General features: G+C 44.4%; 1 protein-coding gene across 2 annotated transcripts in view; it reads left to right on the top strand.

Moving 5' to 3' along the window:
* The first annotated feature begins 1799 nt into the window (after positions 1–1799).
* The window catches only part of PUS7 (pseudouridine synthase 7), a 57997-nt gene continuing 44801 nt past the window's right edge, over positions 1800–14995 (top strand). Inside the window, exons 1-4 of one of the 2 annotated variants that reach the window (XM_082631895.1) lie at positions 1800–2019; positions 11167–11584; positions 12469–12553; positions 12687–12788. In XM_082631895.1, the coding sequence (XP_082488021.1) occupies positions 1893–2019; positions 11167–11584; positions 12469–12553; positions 12687–12788 (732 nt within the window). In that variant the 5' untranslated portion in view covers positions 1800–1892. Of the gene's footprint in view, positions 2020–2411; positions 2520–11166; positions 11585–12468; positions 12554–12686; positions 12789–14995 lie in introns of those variants that run through there. The other variant, XM_082631896.1, reaches the window with a different exon arrangement.

Raw genomic sequence — 14995 nt, 5'->3', positions numbered from 1 at the left:
TTTTTAAAAAGGTACAATGTAACTATATTAGGCAGATAGAGGGCAGGGAAGTGTGGTGGGGCTGGGGGAAGGAAGAAGAGCTAAACCCTCATTTTCCATTAAGTGAAGTCAATAGATAGTGCCTAAAAGTGACACATCAAGAAATAGCAATGCAAACATTTTATATAGAGAAATGAAGGTAAAGAATCAAAATAACCAGTTGAAAGATGAAGTGACTTTGAGGAAAGGGAAACAGGGAAGGGGCAGGGTGGGGATACAGTCTCTTCTGTTTCATTGCAGAATTTAGAAGGTTTCTATAGAATTATTTGACTGTAAATCACAGATACGTATAACTGATAAAAATAAAAAATAAAATTAAAGGAGAAAAAAGATTGCTCTAAACCCCAATTTTTGCCTCTGAACAATTCTTATTCCAGTGAAGGAAACAGATGAAGTTTAAGATTCAGTGCAGTAAGTTCAACAAGGGAAATGTTTGCAATGACTGAGGGAGCACAGAAAACAATTAACTACTATCTGGGGAATGGAAAGAGGCATCTAAGATGGACAGAATACTAGACAATAATAAGGATGAAACGAGATAAACTGTGTGTGCTAGGCACTTAGCAATCCATAGTACTGGTGTGGAGTTAAAGCAGGATCCTGAATATTATACATAATACACATGTTAGGATGTAATTTTAGAGTCAAGGAGAACATTAAACTGTCAAATGTTTATTAGAGGAAGTTGGAATGGGGAAGAAGTTTTGAACACTCCTGTGTTATTTTAACTATAAAGGCCAATAAAGAGCTGCCTTTTTGGAAAACGAAAAATACATGTTTTACTTGGATCTTGTCTAAGGAAGTTTAGGCTGAAATGCAAAAAGGGTAGGTTTTGACCATGGACCCAGTTAATGTCCAAAGAAATGTGAACATTCTTTCCTCCATATATGCTTCTGAGGAGTTGGGCCACAATCTCAGAGAAGATACTTTTTAAAGTACAGTTGACCATTAAACAATACAAGTTTGAACTTCCCAGGTCCATCTATACAGATTTTTTCAATAAATACTTACTACAGTACTATACCATCCGCAGTTAGTTGAATCCATGGATGTGGAACTGCAGATACAAAGGGCTGACTATAAAGTTATACTTGGATTTTCAACTGGACACAATTGGTGCCCCTAACCCCTGCATTGTTCAAGGGCCAACTGTACACGAAAATTAAAAGTTTAGATTTAATTTCTACTGTGTGGCTGTGGTAAAAATACTTGCAGTTGCTGTATTAACCTATGAACATTAACCTATGAATTAACCACAGTTCAAGAAAATGTGATTGTACATGCATTAGGGACAGAAAACTACTCAAAGTACTTAACTGAGGTGAATAATATCAGCGGAAGGCAGCATAGAACGCAACCAGTCTTAGCGAATTACCTATGGTCAGCTAACCAGATTCCCACATGTAAACCCAGATTTTAAAAACAAGTCTACTGCTGCTATGGAAAACTGTATGGGGGTTGGTCAAAATTTTAAAAATGTAATTACCATATGACACAGCAGTTCCCCTCTGGGTATATATATACCCCCCGCCAAAGCCCAGGTGCGACCGCCTGAGAGCTCATGGAGTGAAAGGACCACGGTGAGCTCCAGCCTCGCAGGTTGCAAGGCCAAAGGGTGCAAGCACGAGCCTTCCCGGGGGCCACTGTGCAGGGGTGGGAGGGAGTGGGCGGGACCTCCTCCACAGGTTGGTGGGAGGGGGCGGAGGAGGCGTGGCCGGCGGCGGACGGCGTGCTCCGCCCCGGGGTGGGGCCAGCCGGCAGCTGCGCGTCGTTGCGCCGCACGTGTGCGAGGCCAGTCGCTGTGAGTCCGCCTGAGCGCGGCGGGGCCCAGGCGTCCACCGAGCTCGCTGCTTATGCTTGGCCGCCCTTGCGGCTGGTTCTCACGAGTGGCCCTTGCCGCCGCCGCCCTCCTGCGCCCGGAGCAGCGCGCCCGCCTCCTTGTCGCCCGGTCCGCGCCGCGCGCGCGCTCTCAGGCCCCGGGTAAGTGTGCGACCTCCCCACAGCCGCCCGGGCTCTGCGGCCAGCCCTCGGCCCTGCCACGCGGCCCAAAGCCCCGCCCGGAGGGGCCGCGTGGACTGGGAAGGCGTCCCGGCCGTGGTCTGAGCCCGCGGCGCGCCTGTGGCGCCTCCATTACGGATCGTGCTTGCGGGAGCGTGGCTGGAGCCCGGCGGGTTCTGCGCTTCGGCGGTGCCAGCCCCGCCCCCAGCTCTCCCGGCGGGTCCTCGCAGGCGCCGCGCCCTCCCTCCTCCCCGCGGCGCTGTTAGCCAGAAGATCTCAGTCCCACTCCTTTTCTTTGCCCCTGAGGCTCCCTAAACTCTTCTTCCTCCCGGAAGAGAAAACCCGCCTTTATCCCGAAGCCCTTTATAGCTTCCGTACACCCCTGAGCCAGGCTTCTACCGGGTCCAGCCCACGTGCTTTCGTTCTCTTATTTATCTGTCATTACTAACAGCGAACCTACTACGTGCCAAGCAGGCACTCAGGTGACTGCTTGTTTTGTATACGTTTCCCAGTGTAGGAGCAAACCGGAGTTTTTCTCGGTCAGTGTTTAATGAGTGGATGGAGGAGGTGCTGCTGGGCGTGTTGACCCATCCGCACGGAGTCGTTACCGCCAGCCCTGCACCGAGAGGTTTAACAGTACACCCTCATTGCCTGGGTGTTAGCGCCTGCCAAGAAATAGGGTTTGGAGAGTGTAGTCTTTCAAATATTTGGTTCCGTTGTCCGACCACTTTTATTTTTTCATTCCGAAAATATAGGGTTACTGAGGGCTTTTGTTTCAAGTCTCTAATCATCTGTGAAGCCGGCATGCCCCATCACCTTGGCAGTCCTTGCCTTGCACCTCCTTGCCTTGGCAATCGAGGCACCTGCCCAAAATCAGACTGTACACTCATACTGGATAGGCAGCGATATTGTTCAGTCATTAGGCAAAGTAGCCAACAGTTCGTGTGTATTAATTTACAACTCCTTTTGAACGTATCTTTTGATTGATAGAAGCTGGTGCAGTAGAGCTGTTAATGAAACGTGGCTTTTGGCCCCAAGTAGGAGAGAGAAATAACAGTCCAGCTGGTCTGTTGACTAAGTTTGCTCCTGCCTCAGGTTCTTCACAGGCACTGTACCTGCTGCCCGAACACACACATCTTTTCATGTCTCGTTCTTCCTTCAAGTCTTTGCTCACAAGGCACTTCCTTAGAGAGACTTCACTAAACAGCACCCCTCGTACTCTCACTGTCCTTGCTCTGCTTGACTTGTAGCTCTTAGGCGTGCATGTTCTGAGATTGTTTTATTTTATTCTCTGATATGTAAGCTTAATGGGAGTAGGAAATTTTCCTCTTTTCCCCAGTGCCTGGAACAGTGCCAGACACATAAGAGGTGCTTAGTAAGTATTTGGGACATGAATGAATCTAAGGGACTTAATGACTTCGCATATTAGAGTGTAGTATGTGCGCTGCCCTGAAGAAAGTGCTCTTTATTGTGAAAGCTGGAGGGTTTCTTGATGGTTTTCAGAGGATGGAGGATAGATGCATTTAAAAAGTGGAAGCTGTGGAGGGTTTTGAAGTACAGATAAGATTATTATGGCTTTTTTAGATGTTCATTTTGCAGGAAGTAATGTTAAGGGACTCAGTCTTGTATTAAAATTCTGAAAATGCTAAACTTTATTTTTGTTGTGGATTGTAGAGGAAGCTTATTGGTGAATCTACTGTCTTAATGAAAAAGACTTTTAAATACTGTTAAAATTGTAATATTTCTAATCCCATTTGGCTCGTTCAGAGTGTAAAAGAAACAAAACCTATTACTTTAGTATTCCCTCTAGAGAATTGTGTAGGACTTTGAGTTCATGGGTAAGTATCATTAAATTTCATTCTCTTCCCAGTCGTAGCATCAAGCTTCTGGTCTATAAAGATTTTAGCTGACATTTGAGAAGCTCTCGTTAGTATCATGGATAGTGTTTTTGTACAGCATTATGTTTCTTAAATTTTTTTTTTAAATTTTAGTACATTTAGAAAACTCATAAAGCTGGTCCCTTTACTCCCCATCACCCCCCCCTTTTTTTTTTAAAGCCAGTCACTTTTTACAGCTTTGAGGTAGAAGGCTTGAATGTGTATATTTTGATTATACTGAATGCAAAGCTCATTTCCTTAGGGAAGTCAAATGGGGGTGGTCAGGGTTGTTTTATTTTTCTGGTTGAATTCTTCTTGGCCTCTTCGATGTTCACATGATTCATTCTCTCTCATTTAAAAATTATTTCATTTCAGTCTTCTCTTTTGTGTAGTTTCTGCTTAAGAAAACAACAGTGATTTGAGTTCTGCCTCCCTTAGCACAGACGTTTGCATACCTGTTCTAGCAAATATGTTCTCAGCTTCTAGGCCCACAGACAGAACTTAGCAAAATTTATATTGACTGATTTATAATCGCTTGTGCTATATATACTTTAATAATCTCTGTGTTAGGGCCATTGGCTAAAACAAATGGAAAGTATACTTCTGTTTAATGAGCTTGTCTTTACAGTTAAATGTAACAAGAAAAAGAGATCAGGCAAGTGTCCACAAGTATCAAGAAAAGGACTGCCAAAAGATACTAAAGGTCTGTTTATTTGGTGCTCTTGGCAGTAGTTTGAGGGTCTCTTAAAATTAAATGGTATCTGAAGGAGAAAGCCATGTTTAATCATTAGCCCAGAGAACAAAAGAAGCATAAGAAGCTTTGTTTTTCCCCAGACTCAGCAATACAGTTCTGCAGTGGAAACCATCCATAATAAATATTAATGACCCAAGAGTTGAATAGCGACAGCTAGTACAGACCTTTGACCAAGTCATCATTTTCAGCTTTAAAGAGAAAGGAACTGAGTCTTAAGAGAGGTGACCCACGTGGTAAATGGCAAAACCTAGATCAGGCTCCAAGTCATATGCCCAAACTGCCAAGCAAGAGTTGAAGCCAGTGGTTGATACTTCAGATCCACGATCTGCTGGTATTCTCATTCCAGGGATGTTAGGTGTAACAATGCTGTCCTAAACCTTCTAGAATTTCATTCACATAAGGGAGAGTGAGGAGATGGGCTGATGCCCATATTTTGGCTTAGTGACTGGTAGTTTGTTGCTTACATTCCTTGAGTAAGAGGTGCAATTTAAAAGAAGTGCAGGGCTTCCCTGGTGGCGCAGTGGTTAAGAATCTGCCTGCCAATTCAGGGGACACAGGTTCGATCCCTGGTCTGGGAAGATCCCACATGCCGCAGAGCAACTAAGCCCCTGCGCCACAACTACTGAGCCCGTGTTCTAGAGCCCATGTGCCACAACTACTGAGCCTGTGTGCCACAACTACTGAGCCTGCGCTCTAGAGCCCATGAGCCTCAACTACCGAAGCCCACGCACCTAGATCCCATGCTCCGAAACAAGAGAAGCCACTGCAATGAGAAGCCCGCACACCGCAACGAAGAGTAGCCCCTGCCCCCACGCAACTAAAGAAAGCCCGCGTGCAGCAACAGAGACCCAACACAGCCAAAAAAAAAAAATTTAATTAATTAAAAAAAAATAAAAGAAATGCATTTGTGGTGGGAAATGATGAGATCACTTTGGGGCACGTTGAATTTGATGTTTGATTCTACCTCTTACTAGACTGTGTGACCTAGAGCAAGATACTCTCTTTTTTAGTGGCTAAGATGGGAATAATAATGACGCCTAAGTCACAGGGTTGAAGCGAGGCTTGATTGAGCTCCCTGTACACTATCATTGTTGAGCGGTCATTATGATTGCCTTGGACCTCTCCCCTGAGTAAATCAGGGAGTTGGAGATGCGTCTTGGCTGGAAAACTTGGGAATGAGAAGGGAACAGGACTGGGGAAGCCCAAATTTAAGCAGCATGCTGAGCAGGAGGGGAAGAGAGCACCCGAGAAGCAGGACAAAAGCACGGAGTAGAAGCCAGATCTTCCACCAGAATGTAAGCTCCATGCTGGCGGGGCATTTATTTGATTCACTAGGGTGTCGCATGCAGTCCCTGGAATAACACCTGGTACAGGGGCGCACGGTGAGTATTTGCTGAGGGGATGGAGTGCAGGGACGAGGAGTGAGTGACTGTTAACATGAGTCTGGAATTCCCTTCAGACGGGTGCAGTTGCAGGGGAATGGTTATAATAAGGGGTCTTGAGAATGTGCCGGAAGGAGGTGTGTCTGTCCCGGGATCCCTGTTTTCTTTGTGAGTGGCACACAGGACTTGGAGAAGACCCTGCTGACCAGGGATGGCCAGGCAGCATGGAGGGCTGTCACAAGAGGAAGTCCCCTCACCTGGCGATGTTTTCTCCAGCAGCAGCCAGGAGCACAGACGGAGACGGTAGGATTGGTACTTGGTTGAGGCTTAGCAAGGATCGTGCCGCTGGGCTAGTGAGCAGGAGTGTCGAGTGTGGCTTAGGAGTTAAGAGCTGTTGAGGTTTGGGGCGCTTGGAGAAATGAAGATGGAAGAGGTGGTATCTTGGGACTGCAGATCTCTGGGTTTGAAGGACAGGTGATGGGAGAGAGGGAGCAGTAGAGCTGTACAGAGTGGTGGTTTGATGAGACTAGAATAATTAGTACCTTTTTATACCTTGAACTTCTATTTTTATTATAAAAAATTTCAAACGTGCAAAGTAGAGAGAATGATGTGATGACATCCCCATATTCTCATCACCCATTGTTGTTTCAACAAGTATCAACTCACGGCCAGTCTTGTTTTAAATCTGTACCCCACTGCACTTTCATTCATCACTGGTAACTTATTCTGAAACCAAGTCCAGACTTCGTATCTTTTCAACCATAAAGATTTCATCCTGTAATCTCTAAAACAAAAATTCTACCTTTAAGTGTAACCACAATGATATTATTGTACCTTAAAAAGTTGACCATGCTATCTTTTAATGAAGATACTTTTTTTGGTTTGTTTGTTTTTTAATTTATTTATTATTTTTTAAATTTTTGGCTGTGTTGGGTCTCCGTTGCTGTGCGCGGGCTTTCTCTAGTTGTGGAGAGCGGGGGCTACTCTTCGTTGCGGTGCGTGGGCTTCTCATTCTGGTGGCTTCTCTTGTTGCGGAGCGCAGGCTCTAGAGCGCAGGCTCAGTAGTTGTGGCTCACGGGCTTAGCTGCTCCGCGGCATGTGGGATCTTCCCGGACCAGGGCTCGAACCCGTGTCCCCTGCATTGGCAGGCGGATTCTTAACCACAGTGCCACCAGGGAAGCCCCATGCTATCTTAATGTCATCAAATATCCTTACTGTTTCAGTATACCTGATTGTCTCCTAAATACTTTTTTTAACAGTTGATTTGTTTAAACCTGGATTCAAAAAAGGATCCACCCATTGCATTTCTTTGTAGGTTTATCTGTACGTTACCCTTTCCTCTTTTTTGTCTTGCTGTTTATTAGTTGAAGGACTCTCTTGGTCCTTGTTGAGTTTCCCACATTCACACTTCTGCTGATTGCTTCTGCATGGTGGTGTTTAACATCTTCTGTCTGTGTATGCCATCTAAACTAGTAGTTAGACATAGAGTTTCAACCGGTAAGAACTTCATAGGTAACAGCATGTCCTTTCAGGGGCCTGCAGTGTCTGGTTGTCTATTTTTTGTGATGTTAGTGGCCGTGGATGTCATTGCCCAGGTCCAGTATTTCATTAGGGAATCGCTACTTAGTAGGTCTTTGATATCTGTAGATGGGGAACAGTTTCAGCACCTGTTTCAAGAATTCTTCAAAAAAAAAAATCTATTGATGCTTGTTATACCTCTCTGGATTCTCTGGCAGGTACAAAAGAATTACTGTCCTCAAAGAATCTGCAGACCTCTTGAGGGAGAACAGGGGACTGGCATTTATTTAGTTCCTACTGTGGCCAGCCACTCTGTGTTTGTCATCTCATTTGATCTTCACGACAGTCCTGTGAAGCACATATCATTCCCGTTTTTCAGCTGAAGAACAGAGGCTTGGAGAGATTAAGTAATTTACTCAGACCAGTTACACAGCTAGAAGGTGGTGAGGGAAAGCATGGTATCTGGGTGCCCACATGGGTGGTGCAGATGAAGGGAGGTGAAATGGGAAGACATGGACTTAACAGAGAGGAAGGCATGGGAGTCAGGGCTCGCGGTCTTCAGATGAGTCTCAGAGGACAAGGGAGCCCAGGGCTGAGACAGGTGTGGAGGACCTCCCACAAGAGAGAACTCGTGAATGGTCAGGCTGGGAGTGGGCACCTGTGCGGGCTGGGCCTCAGTCATCGGAGGCCTGTGTGGAGGATAGTGGCACGTGGTGCTGGATGGTGGATGGTGCCGGAGCAGAAGGATGGAGCGGAGGAGGTCACTGGTGTTTCCATCCAGGCTTATGGCCATCACGTTGTTGAGAGGGAGGCTGGGGAGTTCTCTGCGTCCTGGGAAGGAGGTAGACGTCCTGCAGACCGTGGAGTCCTCAGCCCAGCTGCGGATGTGGCTGTCACTGGCCGTGCTCTCCTGTTCTCACCTCAAGAAGGGTATCGGGATCTGCCGGTAGATCCTGTCGTGCCAGCTGGGAACGTTGTGAGGGTTTTTTGTTTTTGTTTTTTTCTAGAGATGTCTGTGTCTTTAGTGGCCAGCAGGCTGCTTGAGGGGGATGAACCAGGAGGCGCGGGTGGCCCCAGTGCTGGGTTGTAGGTGGTTGAGAACTCGCCTAGGTAGTGGCCCATCATCCCAGGCTGATTCCTGCCTGGTTGAAGGCCTTGCCGTCGTAGATGCCCACCACGCTGCCCACCATCTCGGGCAGGGCAGTCACGTGGCGCAGGTGCTTCTTCACCACCTGGGGCTTCTCTGGGGGTGCCGCGCCTTCTTGGCCTCGTGCAGGCACTTACGCAGTGATGCTGCTCCCTCCGGAGCCCGCGGTTCTGCATCAGCTACTCACAGGACGTGTCCAGCCCCTGGTTGAGGTCCACACCGCCCTTGGGGCATCGGGGAGCCATTGTGGGTTTGGGGGTAAGAATATTTGTGACACAGTGTAATAAGTGGCCATGGGATGTCCCCCAGGTGCCAGCAACACCGCAGGACTGTACGTGTGCTTATATCCCTCCTACCCACCGTGCCTCTTCCTAGGGTCCCCGTGTCAGGAAGAGCTCCCCTTATCCTCTCAATTCCCCAAGACAGAAAGCCTGAGTCATCCTGTAGTATTTCCTCTTTGCTCTCACATTTGTCAGCCAGTCCTGTCCGCACCACCTCTTAAATGTCCCTGAATCCACCCCTCCTTTCTGTCACCTTTGCCTCAGCCTTAGATCAGGTTGTACTAATTTCTTACCTCAGTTGCCGTCTTACCTAACCTCTCAGCCTAACCCTGGTTTTTCTCTTCGAGGGGATACCACGACATCTCTCTGACTTATGAATCAGGTGACGACTTGTTTTTTCGGATGAAATCCCCTCAGTTCAGCTTGGTGTGGCTTCCGCCAGCTCCCCACCTTTAAGTGCAGGTTCTCTGCGCGTGAGTTTTACCCTCGTGACGCGTGGTGAGCTCGGGGGCTTCCTCCAGCGCTCCGTGCTCTCCCGTGCCTCTGCACGTGCTGTACCACCGTCCTCCCGCTTTTTGCACAGCCTCTCTCTCACTCGTTCCCCAAAGCTTGACTCGGGTGTTCACATCTAGTCTTCCATTAGGAAGCAGCCTTCTAAGACCCCCTCACGCCAGTGCCCCCTGAGGTCTTCTGTGTGTTCCCATGTCTCAAGGAAGCCCTGGGCCCTGCCTGCCTCCATCACTGGTGTGCAGGCTCTGAGGGCAGTTTTGTTGATATAAAATGAGAATGAAACACCATCAGCATCTCATAAAGTAGCATTCTCTTTTACTATACCTTGCTTAGAACACATAAAGAATAAGTGCTTTCTTACTTGGATTAGAGATAATTTTGTATAACTAGTTATAGTCTACTTCAGTTCCCATTTCTTGGTTTCTTCCATTTTCTTTCTTTCTTTTTTTGTCTTTCAAAGGAAATTGTTTTTACTGACATTTTTCTCTACTCCCCCCCCTTGTTTGTTTTTTTTTTGTAGCCTTTCACTTTTCACTTTTCTTTCCATTCTTGACTTTTGACAATGAGGCAAGATCAAATACGGATTCTTAAATTTTAGTTCATCATTATTATTCTACTGTAGATGCTTCTGTAGGTGGGCTTCTTATTAACCAAGCCTTGGAGAACTAGAATATTCTGCTCATTTATGTTCTTTATAATATGTTTACCAAGTTCGTATGTTAATTTTAGCATTTCCCTATATAGGTAATATAGAAAGAAGCTTTATCCTTATTTCACCAAGAGCATCAAATAAGATCAAATTAGACAGGCACTTGTGGTCTTAGATAAATGTGTGCTCCATACTGGGAAGTGCGTATGGCTTCCTAGACTTTTGCTTGGTACATTGTGTATGGGCCAGTTAAATGATAATCTGTATTTTTTTAATTGTGGCAAAATACACATAACATCATCCTAACCATTTTTAAGTGTGCAGTTCATTAGTGTTAAGTGCAACCAATATGTAGAGCTCTTTTTCATCTTGCAATACTGAAACTCTACACTCATTAAAGAACTCCCCATTCTCCTTGCTTTTTAAAAAAATATGACATGGTATGAGTCATATTAGTAAATGACTCATGTTAGTAAATTTACTTATATACTTTTAATCAGCTTTTCTAAAAGATAACAATATACGTGAAACAAAACTCAGATGCTACAACTGTGGTATTAAGTAAAAACAAGTCTCCCTGCTCTCCGCAGCCACCTACACACTCTCCTAGAAGTAACTACCTTTCCCAGTTTCTTTTCACGTTGTTTCTACATGTTGTTCAGTTTATGTAACTAGATGTCATTGTTCTTAATTTTTTGTTAATGTAAAAGCACTGTAAGGAGCATCCTTACAGTTAAAACTTTAAGCACTTTCTTAATTATTTTCTTAGGATAATCCCTGAACGTAGTATTTCTGGGTCAAGAGGCATCCATATTTTTAAGGCTTTTGCTGTCAAATTCCCTGCAGAAATACTGTGCCATTTTTCCATGCCACTAAAAGTATATTTGGGAGAATTATTTTCATAAACGATATTTAGGACCCTAGGAACAAAGTTAAATGTGCCTCTATGTGCTGAAACCCAATTCTTTATTGAAGTGATCATTACTGCCTGCTCTTTCTTGCTTCTGAAAGGTTCTCTTAAATGTTTTCCTGGATCCTTGAAAATGGAGATGACAGACATGACAGGTGTGTCATTGAAACGGGGGTCCGTTGCCGTCGAAGACAATGACAGTGTGGCCCCAGGTGAGGCAAAGAGACAGAAGATCTCAGAATGCTGTCCGACCAGAGGTCAAGACGGGCGAGAGAACAACTCTCTGCCCAGCAGTGAAAAGGTGCCTGGGCCACCCGAAACGGCCGGAGAGGGTCAGAAGAATTCTGACCCTCAGTCGGAGGAGGAGGGGGAGGACGATGGCCTTTCCGAGGAGGGGGAGGAGGAGGAAGAGACAGAGAGCTTCGCGAACATGATGAAGCACGGGCTCACCGAGCTGGACGTAGGCATCACCAAGTTCGTAAGTTCTCACCGAGGATTCTCAGGGATCTTAAAAGAAAGGTACGTTCCATTTATGTCAAGCTATTTTAGGTATATTCGTTCTTTTCTCTAGAAAGAAATCAGCAGTCCTTTTTGCCATTTAGCTTTCTGTCCCCAAGGATCGTTCACACTGATGGTCAATAAGGAATTAGGATGAAGGAAAGCTGCCTGGATGCGTAAACGAGACTATTTGAAGATAAAATGACTAAATAACCGTTTCCCTGTGGCATCCCTTGTTAATATGTGAACGGGTGCTGTTTATTTCCTTAGAATATATTACTTTAAATGGTTTCAAGTTTTCCCTGGAATTGATCTTAAAATCTTAAACTCTTTCACCTGAATGGGCCACATCTGCAGGAGAAAGAAGGTGGTCTTTGGAGCCAGGTGGATCTGGGTGTGAATCCAGTTCAGCCACTTCATAGTTACTTAACTCCTCTGAGCTTCAGTATCCTTGTCCAAAATTGGATCATAATTCTACCTGAAGGTTGTTGAGAGTATTTTAAATAATGTCTGTAAAGTATTTAGCATAAAGGTAAGCTTCCGGGTGGTTCACGGTAGATATACAGGCTTCTGATTTGATTAAATTTACTGTGTTTTGTGATTTACTTTAGAATGGACTGTATACTCATAGGGCAACATTAATAAGCTTTGATTTAGGCATGTTTCTGGAAGAATATTCTAGAAGTTCAGAGGGTCTTTTCTGTACATTCTGGTACCAAGCCAAGGTGTGGCTTAGAATTCATTGTGAAACCAGAAAAAAATAACTCTGTGACTTTGCACTGAAGGTTTTTATTTTTAATCCCTGTTTTGCACAATGATAAGGCTTACTGTTGAGAAACTTTCTCCTAAAATTAATAGGCAGCAAAATGTTAATGCTCTGAGAGTCTGCGTTTTCTTTTCCTCAGATATTCTGACTTCATTGTTCACGAAATAGGAAAAAATGGACGGATCAGCCATTTGAGTGACTTGTCTGTCCCAGTAGATGAAGAGGTAAGAGCAGCTCTCTAGCGGAAGTCACCTTCTGAATAAAAATAGCCTTTCCTGGAGATCATAGAAATATAGAGCTTTGACAGCCTCGAATTCTGTGTGTGACTCACTGGGAGTTCTCTTGGTTATTTTAAAGGATCCTTCAGAAGATATATTTACGGTTTTAACAGCTGAAGAAAAGCAGCGTTTAGAAGAGCTCCAGCTTTTTAAAAATAAGGAAACCAGTGTTGCCATCGAGGTAAGTAGCACAAAAACATATGAAAAGGTTTTTTAGGGTTTTATTATTTTTTTTAAAAAATTTATTTTTTTATTTATTTTGGCTGCACCGGTTCTTAGTTGTGGCATGCGGGATCTGTAGTTGCCGCGTGTGGACTTCTTAGTTGTGGCATGTGGACTTTTAGTTGCGGCACGCATGTAGGATCTACTTCCCCGGCCGGGGGTCAAACTCTGACCCCCTACGTTGGGAGCACGGAATCTTACCCACTGGGCCACCAGGGAAGTCCCCAGGGTTTTAATTGCTTCTTGTTGGGTGGATGTTAATAAATGTCTTTTGGAAAAATTACAGTAGTTAACAAAAGGTTGGCTTTGCCCTTTTTGATCTAAAAGTGCATTGCACTAAAAATGTTTTTATCAGTGGCAGATAACAAGGATCCAGATAAGCTATGGCCCCCCGCCCCCCCCAAAAAAGGTTATGTTTCTGCTTAAAAAAATTTTTATGTGACCACAAATCAACAAAGAAATCTGTTGTTTAGAACTGCAAAGTGACCGTTATATCACACAGTGTCTGCTGCAAAGGACTATTGCAGCCTGACAGTGGTCCTGGTAGGGAAGCCCTGGCTCAAAAGGCCTCCTGGTCTCAAATTGGACTCTGGGAGGGGGAGTAGTTGGGGGAAGGAGATAAGGGAGCGTTGCTTTGCTCATCTTGAGTCTACTTCTGCTATTCAGAAAAAGAGAGCTCAGCTACTAAATAGAACAGTAAATGCCTTTTAAAAAGCTTTTCGTTATGAAAATTTTATTCTCGATTAGTGCTATCCAGTGGAATTGTGGTGCATTTTTTTTGTTTTTGTTTGGTTGGTTGTTTTTGTTTGTTTTGTTTCATTTTTTTGGCTGTGCCGCATGGCATGTGGGATCTTAGTTCCCTGACCAGGGATCGAAGCCGCTCCCCCTGCACGGGAAGTGCAGTCTTAACCACTGGATGGCCAGGGGAGTGCCCTGTCCAGTGGAACTGTGATGCGAGCCATGTTTTTAATTTTAAATCTTCAAAAAAAAAATGTAAAAGTAAAAACAAACAGGCAAATAATTTTGACAGTATATTTTATTTACCCAAAATACTTCAATATGTAATCAATATTTAAAAAATTACTAATGACATGTTTTACTTTCTTTTTTTTCCTACTAAGTCTTAAGAATCCAGTGTTATTTTATACTGGTAGCACATCTCTATTCAGACTAGCCACATTTCAAGTGCTCAGTTGCTACGTGTGGCTAGTGATTACCATATGGAACAGAACAGCTCTAGGTGATCTCTATAGCACAGCAAATATGTTACAAGATTTTAAGAATCTTGAAGCACACGATTATTAGAATTTAAAGTTTATTAAATTCCTTTTGTACTATATTTTGGCGACTTGCTGGATTTGGGGTGGTTTGAAATTTCTCCTTCCATTGCTCCCAGGTAAAAAGAGCTTCCTGTAACTTTTCAGAATTTATTATTTGCCTCCAACCCTCATTGCCTCTTCTCCCCACCAAAATTTCTCAAAAATATGTACTGTTAAAATCTTAGGGATCTTTAATTACTGAATTTACTCGTAGACAAAATGTCCAGCAATGCCAAGGAGAAAATTCCTAAGAATTGGTTTTGAGAGCAGTCTAGGAGGATGATCCAGGCTTCCCTTGTTTGTGCGATGCAGTTACATATCTCAGCCCCATAATACACTTTTCCTACAGAGATGGCAAGATTTACTGTCACCTTAAGAATTATAGTTACGCCACCTACTGAAAGCTTTTACCTTAAAGAGTATTAACCATGGACAAGTGTCCTCATCTAAAAAACAGGAGGATGGACTTTGTGAATTTTTGAGGTCTGAATATGTATTCATTCATACACACTATGATTCCAGCTCATTGCTTTCAGTGAGTTCTAGATCTAGACTCACTTTTTTGGTGGGGGGTGGGGCGTGCTGCGCTGTGCCGCTTGCGGGATCTTAGTTCCCCAACCAGGGATTGAACCCAGGCCCCCAGCAGTGGGAGCACAGTATCCTAACCACTGGATCTCCAGGGAATTCCCTGGCTCACTTTTTGATATGAAAATGTCACTTATCTATAATTATAGCATACTTTTCTTTTACATTTTTTATTTTGCTAGAATATTGTTAGGTTTAGCTAGTAGTAGTTACATTACATCTTAGCTTGCAGGTTGCAGTCCATCAGTGGGTCATGAAATCA

This window comes from Mesoplodon mirus (genome assembly GCF_964341445.2).
Source record: "Mesoplodon mirus genome assembly, chromosome: 9".
Taxonomy (NCBI): domain Eukaryota; kingdom Metazoa; phylum Chordata; class Mammalia; order Artiodactyla; family Ziphiidae; genus Mesoplodon; species Mesoplodon mirus.
The sequence above is the reverse complement of the archived record's forward strand: the minus strand, read 5'-3'. Positions and strand labels throughout refer to the sequence as shown.